The following is a 26,370-nucleotide window of genomic DNA, read 5'->3' as shown; positions in this document are numbered from 1 at the left end:
AGAAAGTGAAGAGGAGCTAAAAAGCCTCTTGATGAAAGTGAAAGAGGAGAGGGAAAAGTTGGCTTAAAGCTCAACATTCAGAAAACGAAGATCATGGCATCTGGTCCCATCACTTCATGGGAAATAGATGGGGAAACAGTGAAAACAGTGTCAGACTTTATTTTTTTGGGCTCCAAAATCACTGCAGATGATGACTGCAGCCATGAAATTAAAAGACGCTTACTCCTTGGAAGGAAAGTTATGACCAACATAGATAGCATATTGAAAAGCAGAGACATTACTTTGCCAACTAAGGTCTGTCTAGTCAAGGCTATGGTTTTTCCTGTGGTCATGTATGGATGTGAGAGTTGGACTGTGAAGAAAGCCGAGTGCTGAAGAATTGATGCGTTTGAACTGTGGTGTTGGAGAAGACTCTTGAGAGTCCCTTGGACTGCAAGGAGATCCAACCAGTCCATCTTAAAGGAGATCAGTCCTGGGTGTTCATTGGAAGGACTGAAGCTGAAGCTGAAACTCCAGTACTTTGGCCACCTCATGTGAAGAGTTGACTCATTGGAAAAGACTCTGTTGCTGGGAGGCACTGGGGGCAGGAGGAGAAGGGGACGACAGAGGATGAGATGGCTGGATGGCATCACTGACTCAATGGACATGAGTCTGAGTGAACTCCGGGAGTTGGTGATGGACAGGGAGGCCTGGCGTGCTGTGATTCATGGATTCAAAGAGTTGGACACGACTGAGAGACTGAACTGAACTGAACTGGGAGCTGAGCAGTTGCAACAGAGACCATCTGACCCACAAAGCAAGAAACATTGAGATTTACTATCTTCGCTGGTGGTTCAGATAGTAAAGAATCTGCCTGCAAAGGAGGAGATCCAGGTTTGATCCCTGAGTCAGAAAGATCCCCTGGAGAAGTAACTGGCAACCCACTACAGTAGTCTTGCCTGGAGAATCCCATGGACAGGGGAGCCTGGCAGGCTATAGTCCATGTGGTCTCAGAGTCAGACATGACTGAGTGACTAGATGACATGACGTGACATTTACAGAAAAGCTTTCAGACTTCTCATCTGAAGCATGAATTGTTCTGCTGTTGGGGGTTCATATTACTTTCTTAGGCTGATATAACAAAATACCACAAACCTGGTGATTCTTATGGACTGTATGTTTGTGTCCCCCTAAATTTGTATGTTGAACTTCTAAGGCCCAGGGTGATGGTATTTGAAGAAGGGATCTTTGGGAGGTGATTAGGATCAGATGAAGTCCTGTGGGTGGGGCCTTCATGGTGGGATTAGTTTCCTTATGGGAGGAGGAAGAGAAAGAGACCCCTTTCTCTTCACCCTGTGATCACACAGCCAGAGGCAACTGTCTATGAGCCAGGAAGAGAGCAGCACTCAATGACGCTGCACCCAGAATACATTTTTGTTAGTAAGCCACTCAGCATATGATATTTTGTTATGGCATCCCCAGCTGATGGCTACAGTGCTTTAAAACAACAGAAATTCTTTCACAGTTCTAGAGGCTAGAAGTTTTAAATCAAGGTGTCAGTAGGGTTGGTTTGTGCTGCAGGCTCTAAGCAAAAATCTGTTTGATGTGTCTCTCCTGGCTTCTGGTGGCCGCCAGCCATCTCTGACATTCCTCCACTTGTTGACACATCCTGTCCATCTCTGCCTCCATCTTTACATGGCCTTCTTCTTGGGGTCTCTCTGTGTCTTCACATGGCTTTTGTATAAGGACAAAAGTCATTGGAATAGGGTCCACCCTAGTCCAGCATGGCCTCATCATAAGTAAGTACATCTGTGAATGTAAAAAGAGAAAGTGTTAGTTGCTCAGTCATGCCTGACTCTTTTTGACCCCAGGGATTATAGCCCACCAGGCTTCTCTGTCCATGGGATTCTCCAGGCAAGAATACAGAGTGGGTAGTCATTCCCTTCTCCGTGGGATCTTCCTGACCCAGGGATTGAACCCATGTCTCCTGCATTGCAAGTGGGTTCTTTACCATCTGAGCCACCATGGAAGCCAATATCCCAATTTCCAAATAAGGTCATTTTCTGAGATTTTGGGTGGACATGGCTTTTGACGGGGAAGTACAGGCTGTGTGAATTTACATGGTTGTGTTCGGCTTCTTCAGAGGCTTAACTTAAAGTCCTATGGATGTGAGAGTGTTTTCAAACAGGTTTAAGGTGTTGAGCAATTATTTAGTGGAACTTACGGCCAGTCCCTTGGACTGCAAGGATATCAAACCAGTCAATCCTAAAGGAAATTAACCCTAAATATTCATTGGGAAGACTGATGCTGAAGCTGAAGCTCCAATACTTTGGCCACCTGATGCAAAGAGCTGACTCATTGGAAAAGACCCTAACGCTGGGAGAGACTGAAGGCAATAGGAATAGGGGGTGGCAGAGGATGAGAGGTTAGATAGCATCACTGACTCTGTGGACATGAATTTGAGCAAACTCCAGGAGATAGTGGAGAACAGAGGAGCCTGGTGTGCTGCAGTTCATGTGGTCACAAGGAGTTGGACATGTTTTGGTGACTAAACAAGGAACAATGGTCCAGTCCAACTCTCTTGTGATTGAAGCTGGGGCTTCCCAGAGTGAGGAAAGTATTTCCTTGGTAAGGGAGGGTCCCTCCCCTATACACCACACTCCTCTCCCCACACCCTCCAGACTGCTTGGCTTCCGGACATCTCTCCAACCTGACCTGAATTTCTAAGAATTGTGGCTTTTATTAGATAAGGAAAGGGAGAAAAAGGCTTCTTGGGGTGGGGGGCAATGGTGATGGTCAATTTTTATTTTTTAGAAATTAAAATTTTATTTATTTATTTGTCTGCACTGGGTCTTAGTTGCAGCATGGGGGACCTTTGTTGAGTCATGAGGGATCTTCCATTTTGGTGCATGGGCTCTCTAGTTGTGGTGTGAGGGCTGAGTAGTTGAAGTGTGTGAGCTCAGTTGCCTCATGGCATGTGGGATCTTAATTCCCCAACCAGGGGTCCAACCCACAGTTCCTGCATTGCAAGGTGGATTCTTAACTACTGGGCCACCAGAAAAGTTCGTATAAATTTTTTTTAACAATTGAAAAATGAGTCCGTGCACAAAGAAAAATTAAAATGGTTCCAGAGTTGTCCACAGTGGAGATGATTCTTCCTCCTATTTTAGACCCCTCTAATTCCTTTTTCTGAAGTGGGCCAACATTATGAGCCCACCACCTGGGAAGTTACACCTGGCCCCACTCAAGAGAGCACTCTGCTTGTTTTAAGACACTACTGTTGCTGTCTTGAAATTCATAATGATTTTTGAAAAAGGGTTGCCTTGTTTTTGTCAGTTTATTTTTATCACTTTATTTGCACTGGGCCCTGCAAATTATGTAGCTGTCCTGCTTTGACCCACCAATGTTGGCAATTTCTTGCTTGGCCTTCCATGAATTTTGTATGTGTGTTAACCATTGTTAATCACTTAAAAAAATGGGAATAAACTCTATACACTTTGTTCTTTTCACTTAATAACTGTATCTCAGAGCTGCACATATTCTTTTTAAAAAGCTTTTTAAAATTTTATATTGGAACATATATTGTGTTAGTTGCTCAGTTGTGCCTGACTCTTTGTGACCTCATGGCCTCTAGCCAGCCAGGCTCCTTTGTCCATGGGATTCTCCAGGCAAGGATACTAGAACGGGTTGCCATTTCCTTCTCCAGGGGATCTGCCTGACCCAGGAATTGAACCCATGTCTCCTGCTCTGCAGGCAGATTTTTTTTTTTTTTAAGCCACTGAGCCACCATGGAAGCTCAGGAGTGGGATTGGTGGGTCATATATTCTTTATTTCAATGGTTGCAAAACGTTCCATTGGATATGACATAATTAATTGGCACAGTTCTCTAACGGGAAACATTCAGGTTGTTTTCAGTTTCCCTCTGGCTCAGCCTGCAATGGAGGAGACCTGCATTCGACTCCTGGGTTGGGAAGATCCCCTGGAGAAGGAAATGGTAACCCACTCCACTATACTTGCCTGGAAAATCCCGTGGACAGAGGAACCTGGCAGGCTACAGTTTGTGGGATTGCAAAGAATCGGATATGACAGAGCGACTTCAAGTCTCTTCTAAGCTACAGACGATGCTGCAGAAGTCTCTTTACACATACAGAACTTTGTGTTCAGTCTGGGTGTATATATAGGATAAATTCCTAGAAGATGTGCTGAGTTACAGCATATATGCATCTCATATTTCAATAGATATAAAATATGGACTGTAGTTGCACCAGTTTATATTTGGGTGTGGCTGGTTTCCAGTGACTTTGACAATACTCTATATGCAAACTTAATCAATTTGTTAGATGAAAAATGTGTTCTCACTGCTTTGACTTGGATTTCTGTCTTTATTGCAGAAGCTGAATATCTTTTCCTGTTTATAAGCTTTCTGTTTTTTTTTTTTAATGACTTTCTACTTTTTCTCTTTGGTTCCAGGTAATGTTCATTGGCTTGTGAGAATCTTTACTTGTGATGGAAAGTAGCCCTTTCACTACTATAGATGTTGCAAATATTTCCCTATGTTTCTTATTTGTCTTTTGACTTTTTGAAGTGGTTTTTTTTTGGAATGCAGGGCTTAACATTATTTTCTGTAGACAGTTTATTAATATATTTTATAGTTCCTGCACTCTATGTCTTGTTTAGAAAATCATTCAGCACTTTAATATCATTAAAGGAATCATCTCGTTTTCTTCTAGTACTTTTCTAGTGAAAGTAGAATTTTAAATCTCTTACTTTTTGTTATTTTCACTGTCCTTTTCATTAAGACTAGTTACAGTGGAGATGATACTGAAGTCTTTTCTTTCAACCTATGTTTATCCCAGAATAAAAATTCTGCAGTTATTTTCTGCTATAGAAATAGAACTTCAAAGGCATTTCTTCTTTCATTTTACTGTCATCTAGCAATGCTTTCTGTATTAACTGTGGAAGAAGAAAAGATTTCTCAACTAAGAAAAAAGACTTCTATTTTTAAGATGTGTTTTCCTGTTATAAATACGGCTCTAATGAGATAAGCATACAAATGATTTTGTTTAGCTGTTTTGAATTCTTTCTGCATTCAGAGAGGTATTTGTAGTTTTGCTAAACTTGCTTTTCTGCAATCTGTGGATATTCCCAACAAAAGGGCATTAATGAGGCAGAGGACTTTGTTTTCAGAAAGTAGGTAAAATGACTATTTGTATTGCAGATTCCAATTTTAAAAAGAGACTCAAAGTTCTGAAAGACGTGTCAGGTTTAAAATGGCATAGTTGTTCAGTTGCTAAGTCCTCTCCGACTCTTTGCATGCAACCCCATGGACTGCAGCACACCAAGCTTCCCTGTCCTTCACTATCTCCCGGAATTTGCTCAAACTCATGTCCATTGGGTCAAGGATGCCAGCATAAATCTACTCAATATTCTGTAATAGCCTATATGAAAAAAGAATCTGAAAAAGAATGGATATATGTCTATGTATAACTGAATCCCTTTGCTATGCACCTAAAACTAACACAGCATTGTGAATCAACTAACCTCCAATATAAAATGAAAATTAAAAAAATAAAGTAATAAACGCTTAAAAAAATAAAATGGCATAAATATGAATGGTTAACATATCTTTCCACATGATAGAAATGTGGACCATCAGAATAAGGGTATCATTTAAGCTGACTCAATGGCCTCTGTAAATTCTCAAATGATGATGGCAGCAGCCAGAGGGGACCTCAAGGGCAAGCAGTGGCTTTCTCTGCACCAGGTCAGTGCAAGGCTGGTGTCGTGGGTGGTTCTGTGTACCATCGTGTCCCTGCCAGCCTGAACTCCTGCTGCTCTGGGCAGAACAGATGAAGATGTTATCTCGAGGGCATGGCAGACAACCTCTAGCTACAGAAAGGGGACACCAGGAAGCCAGGCCCAGTGGAGGCCAGGTCACCCGCCTGGCAGGAAAATACTAACAGGAAGTAGCAGACTTGTCTGCTGATGCCAAGTTGGAGTCTGTGCATTTTCACCAATGTGAGTGCTGGGGTGCCTGCCTGGTCCTGAGCACAGCTAAAAGGGTCTTCGACCATGCAGCAGAAAGGCAAATATGTCTGGGGACTCAGGGCAAGAGGGGACAGGATGCCTGCCTGATTAGGGCAGGGGGAGGGTGTTTTCAACACACTGATGTTACTGAACATACTGTTTTATTTTTTAATTTTTTTCAATATGATGGCAATTTTATTATATCTTACATATAACTTTGATAGTGTACATATCAACATGTTAATAAAAATTATCTTTTGTTTTGCCATTATGGTCAAGTTTTCTTTGCTTTTTATTTTTTAAAATTTTATTTTTACTTTACTTTACTTTACAATACTGTATTGGTTTTGCCATACATTGACATGAATCCACCTTGGGTGTATACAAGCTCGCAATCCTGAATCCCCCTCCCACCTCCCACTCCATATCATCTCTCTGGATCATCCCCATGCAGATCGTTTCTTACATGATAGTATACATGTTTCAAAGCCATTCTCCCAAATCATCCCACCCTCTCCCTCTCCCTCAGAGTCCAAAAGTCCATTCTATACAAATTAATTAATTTGTCTATTTTTGGCCAAGCTCAGTCTTCATTGCTGTGCACGGGCTTTCTCTAGTTGTGGCAAGCAGGGGCTACCGTCTAGTTGTGGTTCATGGGCTTCTCACTGCGGTAGCTTCTCTCATTTCTGAGCACAGACTCTAGGCATGTGGGCTTCAGCAGTTGGTGACACATGGGCTTAGTGGCTCTGCGGCATGTGGGATCTTCCCAACTAGGAACAGGGATCCAACTGGTGTTCCTTGATTGGCAGGCAGATTTTCAAATACTGGACAACCAGGGAAGTCCTTTGTTTTTTTTAAAAATTTTATTGAAGTGTAGTTGAGTTACAATGTTGTGTTAGTGTCTGGTATATAACAAAGTGATTCAGTTATACATATATTTGTTTTCATATTCCTTTCCATTATGGTTTATCACAGGATATTGAATACAGTTCCCTGTGCTATAACTACTACCTGACTACTTGTTAGTTGCTCAGTCATCTCCAATTCTTTGCGACCCTATGGACTGTAGCCCACCAGGCTCCTCTGTCCATGAGATTCTCCAGGCAAGAATACTGGAGTGGGTTGCTATTCCCTTCTCCAGGGGATCATCCCGACTGAGGGATCAAACCCAGGTCTCCTGTACTGCAGGGGAATTCTTAACCACTGTGTCACCAGGGAAGCCTGAGAGAAGATAGCATCATGGATATTTGAAGCACTGGGTGACGTCACCCCCATATCTCTGGTCCCTCTAAGAAGGTTTTAATATTTCTTTTTATCTGACCTCCCTCAAGGGCCTGGGAGTCAGGGCTGGGGTCAAGTGAAATGGAACCTTTGTGAGTTATAAACTCTTGTCATTTTTATATTGGTAACATATATTTTTAAATTTTATGAAAAAAAATGATGACCACAGCAGACAATTAAAAATTTTTTCCTGCTTAACGAAATAAACCACCAACTCTATTTCAACCCCTCTGGTACTTAAAAATTGTTCTAAACCATCCACCCTGACTCCCTGTGGCAGTTCCATGAAGACACACAGAAAGCATCCTTTGACTGTGGCCATTAGTAAAGAGATTGTCTAGCTCTTTATGTTTGTATGTCTTATTCTGTATATCTTTTGAATATTCTTCTATTGAGTTTTTGCCTTTTCCTTATTTTGGAAGAGGGAAAAGCATAATATGTTATATATACTAGTATTATACATTAGTTTAATATATATAAATATATATGTTATATATATACATGTATATATATATATATACATATATATGTTATATATATACATGTATATATGTGTATATATATATACATATATATGTTATATATATACATGTATATATGTATATATATATATATATACATATACATATATGTTGTTAAGAAGAGCAAAAAATTGTGAAATCCATCCAAAATTTAGCAAGAGATGTCTGGAGAAAATTTGCATGTTAGTGAGATACTTTATTTTCTTGGGCTCCAAAATCACTGTGGATAGTGAGTGACTACAGCCATGAAATTAAAAGACACTTGCTCCTTGGAAGAAAAGGTATGACAAACCTATACAGAGTATTAAAAAGCAGAGACATTACTTTGCAACAAAGGTCCATCTAGTCAAAGCTATGGTATTTCCAGTAGTCATGTACAGGTGTGAGAGCTGGACCATAAAGAAAGCTGAGTGCTGAAAAATTCATATTTTTGAACTGTGGTGTTGGAGAAGACTTTGGAAAGTCCCTTGGACTGCAAGGAGATCAAACCAGTCCATCCTAAAGGAAATCAGTCCTGGATATTCATTGGTAGGACTGATGCTGAAGCTGAAGCTCCAATACTTTGGCCTCCTGATGTGAAGAGCTGACTCACTGGAAAAGACCCTGATGCTGGGAAAGATTGAAGGCAAAAGGAAAAGGGAGTTGGCAGAGGATGGGATGGTTGAATAGCATCACTGACTCAATGGACATGAATTTGAGCAAATTCAAAGAGATAGTGTAGGACAGAGGAGCCTGGCATGCTGCAGTCCATGGGGTCACAGACAGGCAGACATGACTTAGTGACTGAACAACAACAACTTACTAGTACTACTACTACTAATGCATCCTATCATGTAATCTTTAGCAACAACTAGTAAGTGTGTATTCTGGGAATCAATGAGTATTTCTAATATCAAAGACTCACTCACAGTATGTGATATTTCCCTTAAGATATGAAGCAGCTTACAAAAATACATTTAGTACAAAAGAGGAAAGTAATTACAGAGAATCAGGGTGACAGGTAGGAAAAAAGCAAAGCTTTGGATAAGATGAACACACAGGAATTACATAAGATTATCTTCTTAACATAGGTGGCCTGTCTTTGGTTTTAAGCTCTTAACACACGTCAAAGGAGGGTAGGCAGTAGCAAGACCACATGTTTGCGAGTTCTTTTCAGTTCAGGCCAGACTAACCGTGTACCGGTTGAGCCTATGGCAACACTGTTGAAACTGCATTATAGCCCCAGTAATAAAGACTGGCAACAGGAAAGTGGACTGGAGGAAGATCTTTTATGTTTTAATGATAAAAAATGAAACTCTTCCTAGCTATTGGCTAACACACTGCTGGAGAGTTGGCTTAGGGCAGGACCCACCTGGTGAAGGACTGACTTGAGTGTGGCCTGGCCCGGGTGGGGATGGCGGGAAGGGCAGATCTTTACTGAGCTTCAGATTTCCATCTGCTGCCAGGTTTCTAATCATTCTACAGTTTTTCCCCTTTGGGCAAAATGAGCATGTTTCTAAACCCTCTATAATCTTGCAGCTCCTGGTATTGGAAGAGCCTTAGACAAGTCTAGTCCCTTGGTGGTGATTTAGTCACTAAGTTGTATCTGACTCTTTGCAACTCTATGTACTGTAGCCCACCAGGCTCCTCTGTCGTTGGGATTTCCCAGGCAGGGATACTGGGGTGGGTCACCATTTCCTCGTCCAGGGGATCTTCCTGACCCAGGGATAGAACCTGGATCTCCTTCATTGCAGGTGGCTTCTTTATTGACTAGAAGCTACTATAATAACAGCACAGAAATCTTGTTTTAGTCCTGTGTTGTTTGGACCCTAATCAGGGTCTGAACCCATAGGACCAAATTATAAAGAAACCAGCTAAAGATGTGAAACTTTTAGAGAAGACTTTCCCTATGTATGTTTGAGTCTTGTCAGTAATTCCTGAGCCGGAATACTCCATGTGTGTGTATTCTCACTATACTATAACAGGCACAATAAAGGTGTGTAAAAACAAATGTAAACTTCATGGTTCAATTTCCCAAATTTGGGGATTTATCATCTTTGGCAAAGCGAATAAACTTTTGTGTTAGCTCCTCACTTTATGACTAATAAATAAGAAAGATTAACTTAGGTAAATGTACTGGCTCACACGTGTGCATTGGGTTTAATCATTCTTTTTCTTTGCTTCAAGGATTTTGACTCTTTCTTTTCTGCAAAAGAAGAGAATATTATTTATTCCTTCCTTGGCTTGGCTCCCCCTCCAGGCTCAAAGGTAAGCTTGAGCACCCCCATGGGGTTCGATATAGGTCATAAGTGAGGATAAGATCAGCATCTGAGACTGTTAAATAAGTAATGATCTTTAAATTAACATGATTGTAATATACTTCTTTTTCTTATGCAGAGATATCATGCATGGGTTCTACTAAAACATATTTCAGAACTATACTTTTATTATTTTTGAGGTTTACACCCTGTTATAATAAGTTTTCGGAGGAGGCAATGGCACCTCACTCCAGTACTCTTTCACTTTTCACTTTCATGCATTGGAGAAGGAAATGGCAACCCACTTCAGTGTTCTTGCCTGGAGAATCCCAGGGATGGGGGAGCCTGAAGGGCTTCCATCTATGGGGTCGCACAGAGTTGGACATGACTGAAGCGACTTAGCAGCAGCAACAGTATAATAAATTTTACATACCTAAGTTAAGAAATACTGCATTCAATAATTTTAAGTGTGTTAATTGAATATGTAAAAATATAAATTCTCAGGTTATATCTATGAAATTATTTTGTTATGAATTTTTCATAACAGCTTATGTTAGTTAATTTTACAGTGATATATACTCCTCTATTATTTCTGTTTAAAATAAATTGAATTTTGCCTTTTTGCATCTGGTAAGGAGGGAAAAAGTATGATCTAGACTCATAAATAAATTTCATAAGGTTTTTTTCCCCCTCTGGTGTTGTTTCATCTTTAATTATGTATTATATGTCATTGAAATAAAGAATTATGCTAATAACACAAGTACCATGAATTTGAATGTTTGATGGAGATCATCGGGCTTTATTCTTTACTTTTATTGAAATCCTTACCTCTACCAAGCATCTCATACATGACTCTCCATAGACACAAGACAAGCACACATTTATCTAATTCATTTATTTCTTAGTTGATTTGTTTGTGCCCTGCTTCATTTAAAAGAGATTTTTGTGAAAGTTAATTCTCACACAATTAAATTCTGAGTTCCCCCCAAAGGCTTCCCTTACAGAGATGGGTGTGTCTCAGAGGCGTGTGGTGTGCTGTCTTCCATGTGTCTACATTCTTCAGGTGATAATGCCTGAGGTCTCTTTTATGAAGTTTAACAGATTCTGTCTCCAAATGGTAATGTAGATTTGCCAGGTGACTAATGGTTCTATAGGAGGATAAAGCCTCCTATTAAGATAATGAAACCCCTTTCTGGCTTTGGTCAACTTAAATGCAACATATTTCGTACATTTTATTAACAGCTTAAAAAAGTGCTAAAAGTTATTACACACAATTCAATCTTTTTTATTTGATGAAAAAGTTTGTTAACTGAGTCACATTAGTTTAGCTAGTATGTTTAAGAGATGGTACCTTAGTGTTAGGATATATTTCTTGGTGGGGACACTCAGGTCCCTGGAATCTTGAAAAGGAAAGGAAGGGTGGAGGGAAGAGTGTTTCAGGGAAAGGTAAGAGCAAGTGCAAAGGCCCTGAGGCAGCATAGAGCTTGGAGAAGACCTGCTTGATGGCCATGAGGCCTGAGTCCCTGGAGTGAGGGGAACAGATACATGGGATGCAGGGGTGGCAAGTGGGCAGCCTGTGGCTTACAGGGGTGCTCTGGAATCTATCTTAGGTGTATGAAGACATAAGGGTTTTTAAGCAGAGGAATAAAGTGATCTTATTTCCTTCTTAGAATTCTTTTGACTACGATAGGATGAATGGATTGAAGTGGGGTGAACAACTATAGATGTCATGGTGGCTTGGATTAGGGTGGTGGGGATAGAATGGTACAGAAGTGGATGACTTTAGTGCCTGTTCTGAAGGAAGAATGCTGGTAAGAGTTGCTGATGGACTGAATCAGCGATGAGCATGTTGGACAGCAAAGAGATGTATTGCAGGCAGATTCTTTACCATCTGAGCCACCACAAAGGTACCCCACTATTAGCAGTGCAGTCTGGGCTAGAACCTTCGTTGCTGTCACTATTGCTCAGTGTTTATGTGTGTGCACTCTGGCAAAGTCCTTCAAGTCTCCTTTGGGAAGACAGACACCTGATGATTTATGGAAACGATATTATTTGTCACAGTATCATTTTGTAGTAAACAACATCGTGGAGAAGTGTCAGCAAGGAAATCAATCTTGCTCAGGCTAAAAATAGACATTCTTGACTATTGTGGAGAAAATGTATACTTATAAAATGATATTCAGCATTATAAGCAGAACTGGTTTTTTGTCTTAGGCAGGCTGTTCCAGGCCAAGTACCGGGCTGATTTTCCTAAGAGAGCTTTGTGAGTAAGCACTGTCCCTGTAAAGTCAACCTTAGTTCTTCACAGGCATCTGGTCATATCTGATTCAATGAACATCATTCTTCTATTTTTAATTGAAGTATAGTCGATTTACAGTGTTGTGCCAATCTCTGCTGCAAAGTGACCTAGGTATATACATATCTACATTCTTTTAAAATGTTCCTTTCCATTATGGTTTATCCCCAGAGATTGGATATAGTTCCCTGTGTTATACAGTAGGACCTTGTTGCTTCTCCATTCTAAATGTAATAGTTTGCATTAACCAGCCCCAAACTCCCAGTCCATCCCTTTTCCCCCTACCCCTGTCTCTGCCTTGGCAACCACAGCCCTGATCTCTAGGTCTGTGAGTCTATTCCTGTTTTGTAGGTAGGTTCATTCTTTTTAATGGCCGAGTAGTATTCCACTGTATATATGCACCACATCATTATCCATTCATCTATCGAGGGACATTTAGGTTGTCTCCATGTCTTGACTTGTGAATAGTGCTGTTATAAACATAGGGGTGCATGCATCTTTTTGAATTGTAGTTTTGTCCGGGTATATGCCCAGAAGTGGGATCATATGATAATTCTATTTTTAGTTTTCTGAGGAACCTCCATACTGTTTTCTGTAGTGGCCACACTAACTGCATTCCCACCAACAGTGTAGGAGAGTTCCCTTTTCTCCAGACCATCTCCAGCATTTGTAATTTTTAGTGGTGCCATTTTGACCCCTGTGAGGTGGTACCTTGCAGTTTTGATTTGCATCTCTCTGATAATTAGTAATGTTGAGCATCTTTTCATGTGCCTATTGGTCATCTGTACATGTTCTTTTGAGAGTGTCTATTAAGGTTTTCTACCCATTTTTCAATTAAGTTGTCTGTATATCTTGGAGATTAAGCCCTTGTCAACTGTGTCATTTGCAAATATTTTCTCCCATTTTGTAGGTTGTCTTTTTTTTTTTTTTTTAAATTTCCTTTCCTGAGAAAAAGCTTGTGAGTTTGGTTAGGTTCCATTTGTTTATTTTTGTTTTTATTTCTATTGCCTTGGGAGACCAACCTAAGACATTTATATGATTTATGTCAGAGAATGTTTTGCCTATGCTCAGTGAGCCTCATTCTTAATAGCACAGATGCAAGGCTTTGGTTGCATAACCAGTTTCCAATTATGCCTTGGTAACAAGGAATATACATTCTTACTGAACCTAGGCAAATAACTATAGTGTCATAAAAAGTAAAAAGTTTCAATTAGAAGTTTTGAATTCTGGAGGAATCAGATAGAGAGAATGTTATTTACAAATGTTTGATTTCAATGTACAAAAGTAGCATCTACTACAATGTCAAAATTTATTAAATACTTAAGAGAAAAAACAGGGCTTTCTTACATATCCAGAAAATAAAGCATTAAAAAAATCAACCATATTCCAAACAAAAACTACAGTCACACCTCATTGATTCATTCTGTTCAATGTAATTAGCTCTTAATTCCACTGGATCTGAGTTTAGAAGTCTCAGGAATCCATCTACATCTCAACTAGAATTTTGGAAATTCTGACTCAGTCCAATCATATGGTCTCTAACTGATGCTACCAGAAGCCTATACTCCACAGCACTCGACATATAACCCTTTTCTGTGGCAATCTGAGCAGTCATTCTACATAGTAGATTAAGCATGATGGCTTGTAGCTGATTACAAAGGCTTTCAGGGAAGCTAAGGAAAATATCTGTGTGTGACAAAAGACTTAAAATGACTGTGGTTAATTCACTACTGTTAATTTTCAAATTTGAAAGACTTGATGAGAATTATGACAATAATAATTTACCTGGCAAGAAATTTGGTTATATATGCTAACAAAGAGCTAGCAGAAAAAGAAATTAAGAAAATAATTCCATTGCAATTACAGCAAAAAGTAAGATATCTAAGAATTCATTTGACCAAAGAGGTGAAATACCTACGTACTGAGAACAGTAAGACATTGTTGGAAGAAATCGAATAAGATACAAATAAATGGAAAGATATTCTGTGATCGTGGTGGTGAAGATGGTGAAGTCGCCCAGTCATGTCCGACTCTTTGCGACCCCGTGGACTGTAACCTACTAGGCTTCTCCGTCCATGGGATTCTCCAGGCAAGAATACTGGAGTGGATTGCCATTTCTTTCTCCAGGGGATCTTCCCAACCCAAGGATCGAACCCAGGTCTCCTGTATTGCAGGCAGACGCTTTAACCTCTGAGCCACCAGGAAAGCTATTGGAAGAATTAATAGGGAATCTATAAATTATTTTTTTTGACCAAATTTAGGAAGTTTTTTTTTTTTTCGGTGCTTCCCTGGTGGCTCAGAGGATAAAGCATCTGCCTGCAATACAGGAGGCCCCGGGTTCGATCCCTGGGTTGGGAAGATCCCCTGGAGAAGGAAATGGCAACCCACTCCAGTATTCTGGCCTGGAGAATTCCATGGACAGAGGAGCCTGGAGGGCTACAGTCCACGGGGTCGCAGAGTCGGACAGGACTGAGCTACTTTACTTCCTTACTTAGGAAGTTTTTAGCCATTATAGTTTCTGCCCCATTTTTTCTCATCTCCCCTTCTGACAGTCGAACTCCATATATGTTGTCTTTGGTCATTATCCTATATTTCCTTTATTTCCCTGAAGCTTTCTTTTAAAACCTTGTTTCTCTCTAGTCTTCAAATTGTATAATTTGTTTGTCTATCTTTAAGTTTACTTACTTTTTCCTCTGTCATCTTTATTTTGCATTCAGTCTAGTGACACTTGAATTTCAGATATTGTACTTTTTTTTTTTATATTCTAGAATGTCCCATTTGTTTGCTGTTTACAGTTTTTATTTCTCTGCTGATATTTCCAATTGTGTCATCATTGTAGGAGTAGTTTTCTTTACATATTTGAGTATAGTCTTATTAGCTGCTTTTAAAATTCCTTGTCTGCTAATTCCAACATCTGGCTTCTTCCTGGATTCAGTCTCTATTCTTTTTTCATTCTGGGGATGGGCCAGATTTTCCTTGTTCTTTATACTTCAAGGGTTTTGGATACTTAGGCATAGTGAATATTGTGTTGTGCAGACTGTATTTTGTTACATTCCTCTGAAAAATGTTGATTTTTTTTTTTTTTTTGGTTCAGTAGGGCATTTACTTTGTTGTGCTCAGACTGCAAACACTATGTTTCTAGTAGCAGCTTAAATCTGAGTTATTTTTTCTTTAGCTGAAACCAGTCATATGCAAACATTGTTCTGGGCTCAGTTGAAGATTTTGGCAGAGTTTATAAACAGAATTTGGGGCTCTCTCCATTTGCCTCTCTCCTGTCCAAGATTCTATCTTGATTTTCCAGGGGCTGTGGTTGCCCCAAATTCAGGTTTTTTGATTTTTCAGACAAGAAAAAAAACCCCTGTTGAATTTGCTGTTGTGGTTTTATGTTTCTCACAAGATTTGCTTACTTTCAGGTTTAAGCCCTGAGAATGGCAACTTACTCGGTGCTATTCCTACTTTCTTAACAAATTACTGCTCAGTAGTGTTGACTATATTTACACTGCAGTGCAAAAGATCTCCAGCACTTTTCATTTTGTAAGACTGAAAGTCTTATATTCATAATACTCCCCATTTCTCCTTATTCTCAGTCCCTAGTAACCACCATTTTTCTTTTTGTTTCTATGAATTTTTCCCTTTTAGATTCCTCATATGAGTGAAATCAAATGGTAGTTGTCTTTTTGTGACAGGCTTGTGTCAGGATTTCCTTTCCTTCTTTTTTTTTTAAGGCTGAATAACATTCCGTTATATATTCCATTCACCCATTGATGGTATTTGGATTGTCTCCAGTTCTTAGCTTTTGTTAATAATGTGGCTGTGAGCTTGAGGGTATAAATCATTCTCATCTTTCAAATGTCAACTTCCTCTTGAATCATTTAGCTTTGGTTCGTTCTCTTATTTTTCCTTTACTTATGTCTTATAGAAAATTTATTTTTAAAATTTCACCTAGAGTTTATAATCATTGTCTGTTTGAATGTCAGTAGAAGATTACTTTCCTATACCAGAATTAGAGTTGTCAGTGAAATTAGATTTTAGTGAAGATTGAGATATGTTATTTATAACAATAAAAAAATAATTCAAAGAAAACTTGAAACGAAGGGCATAAACAAAAAGAAAGCTGGAATATTGGCTTTCAGAGGAATTAAAGACCAAAAGCGATAATGAAGTAAAAGAGGTATATAAAGAAAAATGGTAAAAATATATGAAGAAAATATAGTAGTCATGGCTTTTTGTGGATCACAGTACATGGCAGTCAAATACATAAACCAGAAACCCCTAGAGAAAACTTGTTAAAAACATACCTTTCAATACATACATTGCATTTCTTACATATTGGCTACTCTTTTAAGCATACAAACAAATACAATTAGCAAAATTAATTTTCAAAAATCTTAAAATTAAAACAAAATTTCTTCCAGTTTCATTGGGATATAATTGACATATAGCCCTAGAATTTAATGTATACAGCATAATCATTTACATGCATCATGAAATGAACCACAGTAAGTTTAGTGAACATCCATTATCTTGTATAGATACCAAATTGAAGAACTAGAAAATAAATTGTTTTCCTTGTGTGAGAATTCTTAAGATTTACTCCTTTAACATTTTACATATATAACATAAATCTATGTTAATTATATTATCATGTATAGTACATCTATAGTTCTTATTTATCTTGTCACTGGAAATTTATATGTTTTGTCCATCATCATCCAGTTCACTTCTCCCCACCCCCTGCCTCTGGTAAACACATTTTTTTCCCTATGAGTTTGTTTATTTGTTTTTGAAATATAATTAACCAACAACACTATGTTAGTTTCCATTGTACAACATAGTGATTCATTATTTCAAAATGATCACCATAATAAATCTAGTTACAGTACAAAGATATTACATAATTGTTGACTGTATTCCCTATATTGTATGTTTCATAACAGTGATTCATTTATTTTGTAATCTCTCTCAGTTATTTATTTCCTCTCTCCATCCTTCTCCACTCTGGCAACCACTATGTATTTATGATTCTGTTTCTGTTTGGTTATGTTTATTCATTTGTTTTGCTTTTTAGATTCCATATATGAATGATACCATACAGTACTTGTCTTTTTCTGTCTGACTTATTTCAGTTAGCATAATACCCTCTAGGTCCATCCATGCACTTGCAAATTCCATTCTTTTATATGTGTGTGTTGTGTGTTAGTTGCTCAGTCATGTCCAACTCTTTGCGACCCCATGGACTGTAGCCCGCTGGGCTTCTGTGTCCATGGGATTCTCCAGGCAAGAATACTGGAGTGGATCACCATGCCTTTCTCCAGAGGATCTTCCCGACCCAAGGATCAAACCTGGTCTCCTGCATAGAAGACAAATTCTTTACCATTTGGGCTACAGGGAAGTCCTAATTCTTTTTATATGACTGTGTAATATTCCACATATATATGGAATATATATATATATATAATATCTTCTTTATTTACTCATCTCTTTAAGGACACTTAGGTTGCTTTGATATCTTGGCTATTGTAAATAATGCTGCAATGAACAATGAAGTGCATATATTTTTTTTCAGATTAGTGTTTTCACGTTCTTCAGATAAATATTCAGGAGTACCACTGATGGGTAGTATGGCAGTTCTATCTTTAAGTTTTTGAGGACTTTCCATACTTTCTTCCTTAGTAGCTGTAACAATTTGCATTTTTTATCAATAGTGCATGAGGCTTCTCTTTTCTCCATATTTTCACCAATACTTGTTATATGTTATATGTTATCTTTTTTTTTTTTTTTTTTACTTTGGAATGTTGTGGTGTTTTTTTGCCATACATTCACATGAATCAGCCATGGGTGTACATGTGTTCCCCATCCTCCCTTGCACCTCCCTCGCATGAAAATCTTCCTCGCACCTCCCTCCCCATCCCATTCCTCAGGGTTATCCCCGTGCACCAGCCCTGAGCAGTCTGTTTCATGCATCAGACCTGGACTGGCACCTATTGCACGTATGATAATATACATGTTTCAATGTTATTCTCTCAAATCATCCCACCCTCACTTTCTCCCACAGAGTCCAAAAGTGTTCTTTACATCTGTGTCTCTTTTGCTGTCTTACATATACGGTCATTGTTACCATCTTTTTAAATTCCATATATATGTGTTATTATACTGTATTGGTGTTTTTCTTTCTGACTTACTTCACTATGTATAATAGGCTCCAGTTTCATCCACCTCATTAGATCTGATTCAAATGCATTCTTTTTAATAGCTGAGTAATATTCCATTGTGTATATGTACCACAGTTTTCTTATCCATTCGTCTGCTGATGGACATCTAGGTTGCTTCCATGTCTGAGCTATTGTAAACAGTGCTGCGATGAACATTGGGGGTACATGTGTCTCTTTCAATTCTGGTTTCCTTGGTGTGTATGCCCAGTAGTGGGATTGCTGGGTCATATGGTAGTTCTATTTCCAGTTTTTTAAGGAATCTCCACGCTGTTCTCCATAGTGGCTATACTAGTTTGCATTCCCACCAACAGTGTTAGAGGGTTCCTTTTTCTCCACACCCTCTCCAGTATTTATTGTTTGTAGACTTTTTGATAGCAGCCATTCTGACCAGTGTGAGATGGTACCTCATTGTGGTTTTGATTTGCATTTCTCTGATAATGAGTGATGTTGAGCATCTTTAATGTGTTTGTTAGCTATCTGTATGTCTTCTTTGGAGAAATGTCTGTTTAGGTTTTTGGCTCATTTTTTGATTGGATCATTTATTTTTCTGGAATTGAGCTGCATGAGTTGCTTGTATATTTTTGAGATCAGTTGTTTTTCAGTTGCTTCATTTGCTATTATTTTCTCCCATTCTGAAGGCTGTCTTTTCACCTTGCTTATAGCTTCCTTTGTTGTGCAGAAGCTTTTAAATTTAATTAGGTCCCATTTGTTTATTTTTGCTTTTATTTCCAATATTCTGGGAGGTGGGTCATAGAGGATCCTGCTATGATTTATGTCAGAGTGTTTTGCCTATGTTTTCCTCTAGGAGTTTAATAGTTTCTAGTCTTACATTTAGATCTTTAATCCATTTTGAGTTTATTTTTGTGTATGGTGTTAGAAAGTGTTCTAGTTCCATTCTTTTACAAGTGGTTGACCAGTTTTCCCAGCACCACCTGTTAAAGAGATTGTCTTTTCTCCATTGTATATTCTTGCCTCCTTTGTCAAAGATAAGGTGACCATAGGTGCATGGATTTATCTCTGGGCTTTCTATTTTGTTCCACTGATCTATATTTCTGTCTTTGTGCCAGTACAATACTGTCCTGATGATTGTAGCTTTGTAGTATAGTCTGAAGTCAGGCAGGTTGATTCCTCCAGTTCCATTCTTCTTTCTCAGGATTGCTTCGGCTATTCGAGGTTTTTTGCATTTCCATACAAATTGTGAAATTATTTGTTCTAGTTCTGTGAAAACTACCCCTCAGTTTCAGTTCAGTTAAGTTTAGTCGCTCAGTCGTGTCTGACTCTTTGCGACCCCATGAATCGCAGCACGCCAGGCCTCCCTGTCCATCACCATCTCCTGGAGTTCACTCAGACTCATGTCCATCGAGTCCGTGATGCCATCCAGCCATCTCATCCTCGGTCGTCCCCTTCTCCTCCTGTCCCCAAATCCCTCCCAGCATCAGAGTCTTTTCCAGTGAGTCAACTCTTCTCATGAGGTGGCCAAAGTACTGGAGTTCCAGCTTTAGCAGCTTGATAAGGATTGCATTGAATCTGTAGATTGTTTTGGGGTATATACTCATTTTCACTATATTGATTTTTCTGATTCATGAACATGGTGTATTTCTCTATCTATTTGTGTCACCTTTGATTTCTTTCATCAGTGTTTTATATTTTTCTATATCTAGGTCTTTTGTTTTTTTAGATAGATTTATTCCTAGGTATTTTATTCTTTTCATTGCAATGGTGAATGAAATTGTCTCCTTAATTTCTCTTTCTGTTTTCTCATTGTTAGTGTATAGGAATGCAAGGGATTTCTCTGTGTTAGTTTTATATCCTGCAACTTTATGATATTCATTGATTAGCTCTAGTAATTTTCTGGTAGAGTCTTTAGGATTTTCTATGCAGAGGATCATGTCATTTGCAAACAGTGAGAGTTTTACTTCTTCTTTTCCAATCTGGATTCCTTTTATTATTTTTCTTCTCTGATTGTTGTGGCTAAAACTTCCAAAACTATGTTGAATAATAGTGGGCACCCTTGTCTTGTTCCTGACTTTAGGGGAAATGCTTTCAATTTTTCATCTTTTTTTTTTTTTTCTCTACTGAGGATAATGTTTGCTGTGGGTTTATCATATATGGCTTTTATTATGTTGAGGTATATTCCTTCTATGTCTGCTTTCTGGAGAGTTTTTAAAGCTCATAATTGGATGTTGAATTTTGTCAAAGGCTTTCTCTGCATCTATTGAGATAATCATATGGTTTTTATTTTTCAATTTGTGAATGTGCTGTATCACATTGATTGATTTGCAAATATTGAAGAATCCATGCATCCCTGGGATAAAGCCCACCTGGTCATGATGTATGATCTTTTTAATATGTTGTTGGATTCTGTTTGCTGGAATTTTGTGAAGGATTTTTGCATCTATGTTCATCAGTGATATTGGCCTGTAGTTTTCTTTTTTTGTGGCATCTTTGTCTGGTTTTGGTTTAGGGTGATGGTCACCTCATAGAATGAGTTTGGAAGTTTATCTTCCTCTGCAGTTTTCTGGAAGAGTTTGAATAGGATGGGTGTTAGCTCTTCTCTAAATTTTTGGTAGAACTCAGCTGTGAAGCCGTCTGGTCCTGGGTTTTTGTTTGTTGGAAGTTTTCTGATTAGTTTCAATTTCTGTGCTTGTGATGGGTCTGTTAAAATTTTCTATATTTTCCTGGTTCAGTTTTGGAAAGTTGTACTTTTCTAAGAATTTGTTCATTTTTCCAAGTTGTCCATTTTATTGGCATATAGCTGCTGATAGTAGTCTCTTATGATCCTTTGTATTTCTGTGCTGTCTGTTGTGATTTCTCCATTTTCATTTCTAGTTTTGTTGATTTGATTCTTCTCCCTTTTTTTCTTGATGAGTCTAGCTAATGGTTTTTCTATTTATCTTCTCAAAGAACCAGCTTTTAGCATTGTTGATTTTTGCCATGGTCTCTTGTTTCTTTTTCATTTATTTCTGCCCTAATTTTTATGATTTCTTTCCTTCTACTAACCATGGGGTTCTTTGTTTCTTCTTTTTCTAGTTGCTTTAGGTGTAGAGTTAGGTTATTTATTTGATTTTTCTCCTGTTTCTTGAGGTATTGCTATGAACCTTCCTCTTAGCACTGCTTTTGCTGAATCTCATAGGTTTTGGGTTGTTGTGTTTTCATTTTCATTCGTTTCTATGCATATTTTGATTTCCTTTTTGATTTCTTCTGTGATTTGTTGGTTGTTCAGAAATGTGTTTTTAAGCCTCCATATGTTTGTATTTGTAATAGTTTTTTTTTTGTTGTTGTTTGTTTGTTTTCCGGTAGTTGATATCTAATCTTACTGCATTGTGATCAGAAAAGATACTTGAGATGATTTCAATTTTTTAAAATTTACCAAAGCTAGATTTATGGCCCAGGGTATGATCTATCCTGGAGAAGGTTCTGTGTGCATTTGAGAAAAAGTTGAAATTCATTGTTTTGGGGTGAAATGTCCTATAGATATCAATTAGGTCTAACCGGTCCATTGTATCATTTAAAGTTTGTGTTTCCTTGTTAATTTTCCATTTAGTTGATCTATCCATAGGTGTGAGTGGGGTATTAAAGTCTCCCACTATTATTGTGTTACTGTTAATTTCCCCTTTCATACTTGTTAGCATTTGCCTTACATATTGCAGTGCTCCTATATATTTATAGGTGCCTATATATTTATAATTGTTATATCTTCTTCTTGGATTGATCCTTTGATCATTATGTAGTGTCCTTCTTTGTCTCTTTTCATGGCCTTTATTTCAAAGTCTATTTTATCTGATATGAGTAATGCTACTCCTGCTTTCTTTTGGTCTCCATTTGCATGAAATATCTTTTTCCAGCCCTTCATTTTCAGTCTGTATGTGTCCCTTGTTTTGAGATGGGTCTCTTGTAGACAGCATGTATAGGAGTCTTGTTTTTGTATCCATTCAGCCAGTCTCTGTCTTTTGGTTGGGACATTCAACACATTTATACTTAAGGTAATTATTGATAAGTATGATCCCATTGTCATTTACTTTGTTGTTTTGGGTTCGAGTTTATAAACCTTTTCTGTGTTTCCTGTCTAGAGAAGATTCTTTAGCATTTGTTGAAGAGCTGATTTGGTGGTGTTGAATTCTCAGATTTTGCTTGTCTGTAAAGCTTTTGGTTTCTCCTTCATATTTGAATGAGATCCTTTCTGGGTACAGTAATCTGGGTTGTAGGTTTTTCTCTTTCATCACTTTAAGTATGTCCTGCCATTCCCTTCTGGCCTGAAGAGTTTCTTGAAAGATCAGCTGTTATCCGTATGGGAATCCCCTTGCGTGTTTTTTGTTGGTTTTCCCTTGCTGCTTTTAGTATTTGTTCTTTGTGTATTTTGTTAATTTGATTAATTTGTGTCTTGGGGTGTTTCGCCTTGGGCTTATCCTATTTGGGACTCTCTGGGATTCTTGGACTTGGATGGCTATTTTCTTCCCCATTTTAGGGAAGTTTTCAACTGTTATCTCCTCAAGTATTTTCTCATGGTCTTTCTTTTTGTCTTCTTCTTCTGGGACTCCTATGATTCGAATGTTGAGGCATTTAACATTGTCCCAGAGGTCTCTGAGGTTGTCCTGATTTTTTTAAATTCTTTTTTTCCCCCTCTCTGCTTCATTTACTTCCACCATTCTATCTTCCACCTCACTTATCTTATCTTCTGCCTCTGTTATTCTACTGTTGGTTCCCTCCAGAGTGTTTTTGATTTCACTTACTGCATTATTCATTATTGATTAACTTTTAAAAAATTTCTTCTAAGTTCTTGTTAAACTTTTCTTGCATCTTCTCTATCCTTGTCTCCAGATTATTTATTTGTAACTCCAGTTTGTTTTCAAGATTTGGATCATTATTACTATCATTATTCTGAATTCTTTTTCAGGTAGACTTCCTATCTATTCCTCTTTTGTTTGGTTTGGTGGGCATTTATCATGTTCCTTTACCTGCTGAATATTTCTCTGCCTTTTCATTGCACTTAGATTGCTGTGTTTGGGGTGGACTGTCTGTATGCTGGAAGTTTGTGGTTCCTCTTTATTGTGGAGGTTCCTCACTGTGTGTGGGATTGGACGAGTGGCTTGTCAGGGTTTCCTGGTTAGGGAAGCTTGTGTCGGTGTTCTGGTGGGTGGAGCTGGATCTCTTCTCTCTGGAGTGCAATGAAGTGTCCAGTAGAGTTTTGAGGTATTGGTGAGTTTGGTGTGACTTTTGGCCTCCTGTATTTTAATGCTCAGGGTGTGTTACTGCATTGCTGGAGAATTAGCTTTGTATATCTTGCCCTAAAACTTGTTGGCTCTTGGGTGGAGCTTGGTTTCAGTGTAGGTATGGAGGCTTTTGGATGAGCTCTTGTCAATTAATGTTCCCTGGAGTCAGGAGATTTCTGGTGTTTTCCAGTTTTGGATTTAAGCCTTCTGCCTCTGGCTTTCAATCTTATTCTTACAGTAGCCTCAAGACTTCTCCATCTATACAGCACTGGTGATAAAACATCTAGGTTAATGGTGAAAAGATTCTCCACAGTGAGGGACACACAGAGAGGTTCACAGAGTTATATGGAGAAGAGAAGAGGGAGGGGGGCAGATAGAGGTGACCAGGAGGAGAGGAGGGGCAGTCAAAGGCGAGAGACGAGTCTAGCCAGTGATCAGTTCCCTAAGTGTTCTCCACAGCCCAGAACCCCCAAAGAGATTCACAGAGTTAAGTAGAGAAGAGAAGAGGGAGGGAGAAGATAGAGCTGACCTGGGGGAGAAACTGTACAAAAAAGAACTGCACAAAAGAACTGTACAGAAGAACTGTACAAAAAAGATCTTCACAACCCGGATAATCACGATGGTGTGATCACTCATCTACAGCCAGACATCCTGGAATGTGAAGTCAAGTGGGCCTTAGAAAGCATCACTACGAACAAAGCTAGTGGAGGTGATGGAATTCCAGTTGAGCTCTTTCAAATCCTGAAAGATGATGCTGTGAAGGTGCTGCACTCAATATGCCAGCAAATTTGGAAAACTCAGCAGTGGCCACAGGACTGGAAAAGGTCAGTTTTCATTCCAATTCCAAAGAAAGGCAATGCCAAAGAATGCTCAAACTACCGCACAATTGCACTCATCTCACATGCTATTAAAGTCATGCTCAAAATTCTCCAAGCCAGTCTTCAGCAATATGTGAACTGTGAACTTCCTGACGTTCAAGCTGGTTTTAGAAAAGGCAGAGGAACCAGAGATCAAATTGTCAACATCCGCTTGATCATGGAAAAAGCAAGAGAGTTCCAGAAAAACATCTATTTCTGTTTTATTGACTATGCCAAAGCCTTTGACTGTGTGGATCACAAGAAACTGTGGAAAATTCTGAAAGAGATGGGAATACCAGACCACCTGACCTGCCTCTTGAGAAATCTGTATGCAGGTCAGGAAGCAACAGTTAGAACTGGACATGGAACAACAGACTGGTTCCAAATAGGAAAAGGAGTACATCAAGGCTGTATATTGTCACCCTGCTTATTTAACTTCTATGCAGAGTACATCATGAGAAACGCTGGACTGGAAGAAACACAAGCTGGAATCAAGATTGCTGGGAGAAATATCAATAACCTCAGATATGCAGATGACACCACTCTTATGGCAGAAAGTGAAGAGGAACTAAAAAGCCTCTTGATGAAAGTGAAAGAAGAGAGTGAAAAAGTTGGCTTAAAGCTCAACATTCAGAAAACGAAGATCATGGCATCCAGTCCCATCACTTCATGGGAAATAGATGGGGAAACAGTAGAAACAGTGTCAGACTTTATTTTTTTGGGCTCCCAAGTCACTGCAGATGGTGACTGCAGCCATGAAATTAAAAGACGCTTACTCCTCGGAAGAAAAGTTATGACAAATCTGGATAGCATATTCAAAAGCAGAGACATTACTTTGCCCACTAAGGCCCATCTAGTCAAGGCTATGGTTTTTCCTGTGGTCATGTATGGATATGAGAGTTGGATTGTGAAGAAAGCTGAGCACTGAAGAATTGATGCTTTTGAACTGTGGTGTTGGAGAAGACTCTTGAGAATCCCTTGGACTGCAAGGAGATCCAACCAGTCCATTCTGAAGGAGATCAACCCTGGGATTTCTTTGGAAGGACTGATGCTAAAGCTGAAACTCCAGTACTTTGGCCACCTCATGTGAAGAGTTGACTCATTGGAAAAGACTCTGATGCTGGGAGGGATTGGGGGCAGGAGAAGAAGGGGACGACAGAGGATGAGATGGCTGGATGGCATCACTGACTCAATGAATGTAAATCTGAGTGAACTCTGGGAGTTGGTGATGGACAGGGAGGCCTGGCGTGCTGTGATTCATGGGGTCGCAAAGAGTCGGACACGACTAAGTGACTGAACTGAACTGAACTGGTGGAGATAAAAGAGAATCAAAAGGGGGGAGAGAAATCAAGCCAGTAATCACACTCCTAAGTAAGAATGGGTACTGAAGATTGGATTCTTAAAGGTACAAAATTGATAACAAGTACCAAAAAGCCAAGGTTAAAAATCTAGAGTAGAAGTTACACTCTCAAAAATACAATATTAAAAAAAGAAACAAAATTGCAAAAATTATAAAAAATATATATATGAAATTTGCTTCAAAAATATGAGTTTTTTTTTGCAAGGTAATAGAAGGTTTTTTAAAATGAAAATTAAAGGAGTAATAAAGAACGTTAAAAATACTAAAAATGATAATAGTAAAATATATCTAGGAATTTCTCTGGAGTTGTTGAGGGCAGTGTGGGTTGAGTTCAGTTTCAGATAGTTCCTTGTTCCAGGTTATACTTCTCAAGGTCTATAGGCCCCTTCC

At 38.7% G+C, this 26,370-nt stretch overlaps 1 protein-coding gene across 2 annotated transcripts in view; it reads left to right on the top strand.

Annotated features, from left to right (window-relative positions):
- LOC120856901 (SH3 domain-binding glutamic acid-rich protein-like) overlaps positions 1 to 26,370 on the top strand; it is a 72,307-nt gene that overhangs the window by 10,852 nt on the left and 35,085 nt on the right. The window contains exon 3 of one of the 2 annotated variants that reach the window (XM_040232388.1): positions 9,975 to 10,055. The exons of the other annotated variant lie outside the window; for it this stretch is intronic. Coding sequence (XP_040088322.1) covers positions 9,975 to 10,055 — 81 coding nt within the window. The remainder of the gene's footprint in view (positions 1 to 9,974; positions 10,056 to 26,370) is intronic. 2 annotated transcript variants of the gene reach the window in all.

The sequence above is a fragment of the Oryx dammah genome, unplaced genomic scaffold (genome assembly GCF_014754425.2).
Source record: "Oryx dammah isolate SB20612 unplaced genomic scaffold, SCBI_Odam_1.1 HiC_scaffold_2, whole genome shotgun sequence".
Taxonomy (NCBI): domain Eukaryota; kingdom Metazoa; phylum Chordata; class Mammalia; order Artiodactyla; family Bovidae; genus Oryx; species Oryx dammah.
Note: the sequence above shows the minus strand (reverse complement) of the source record. Positions and strands in the feature narration are given on the sequence as shown.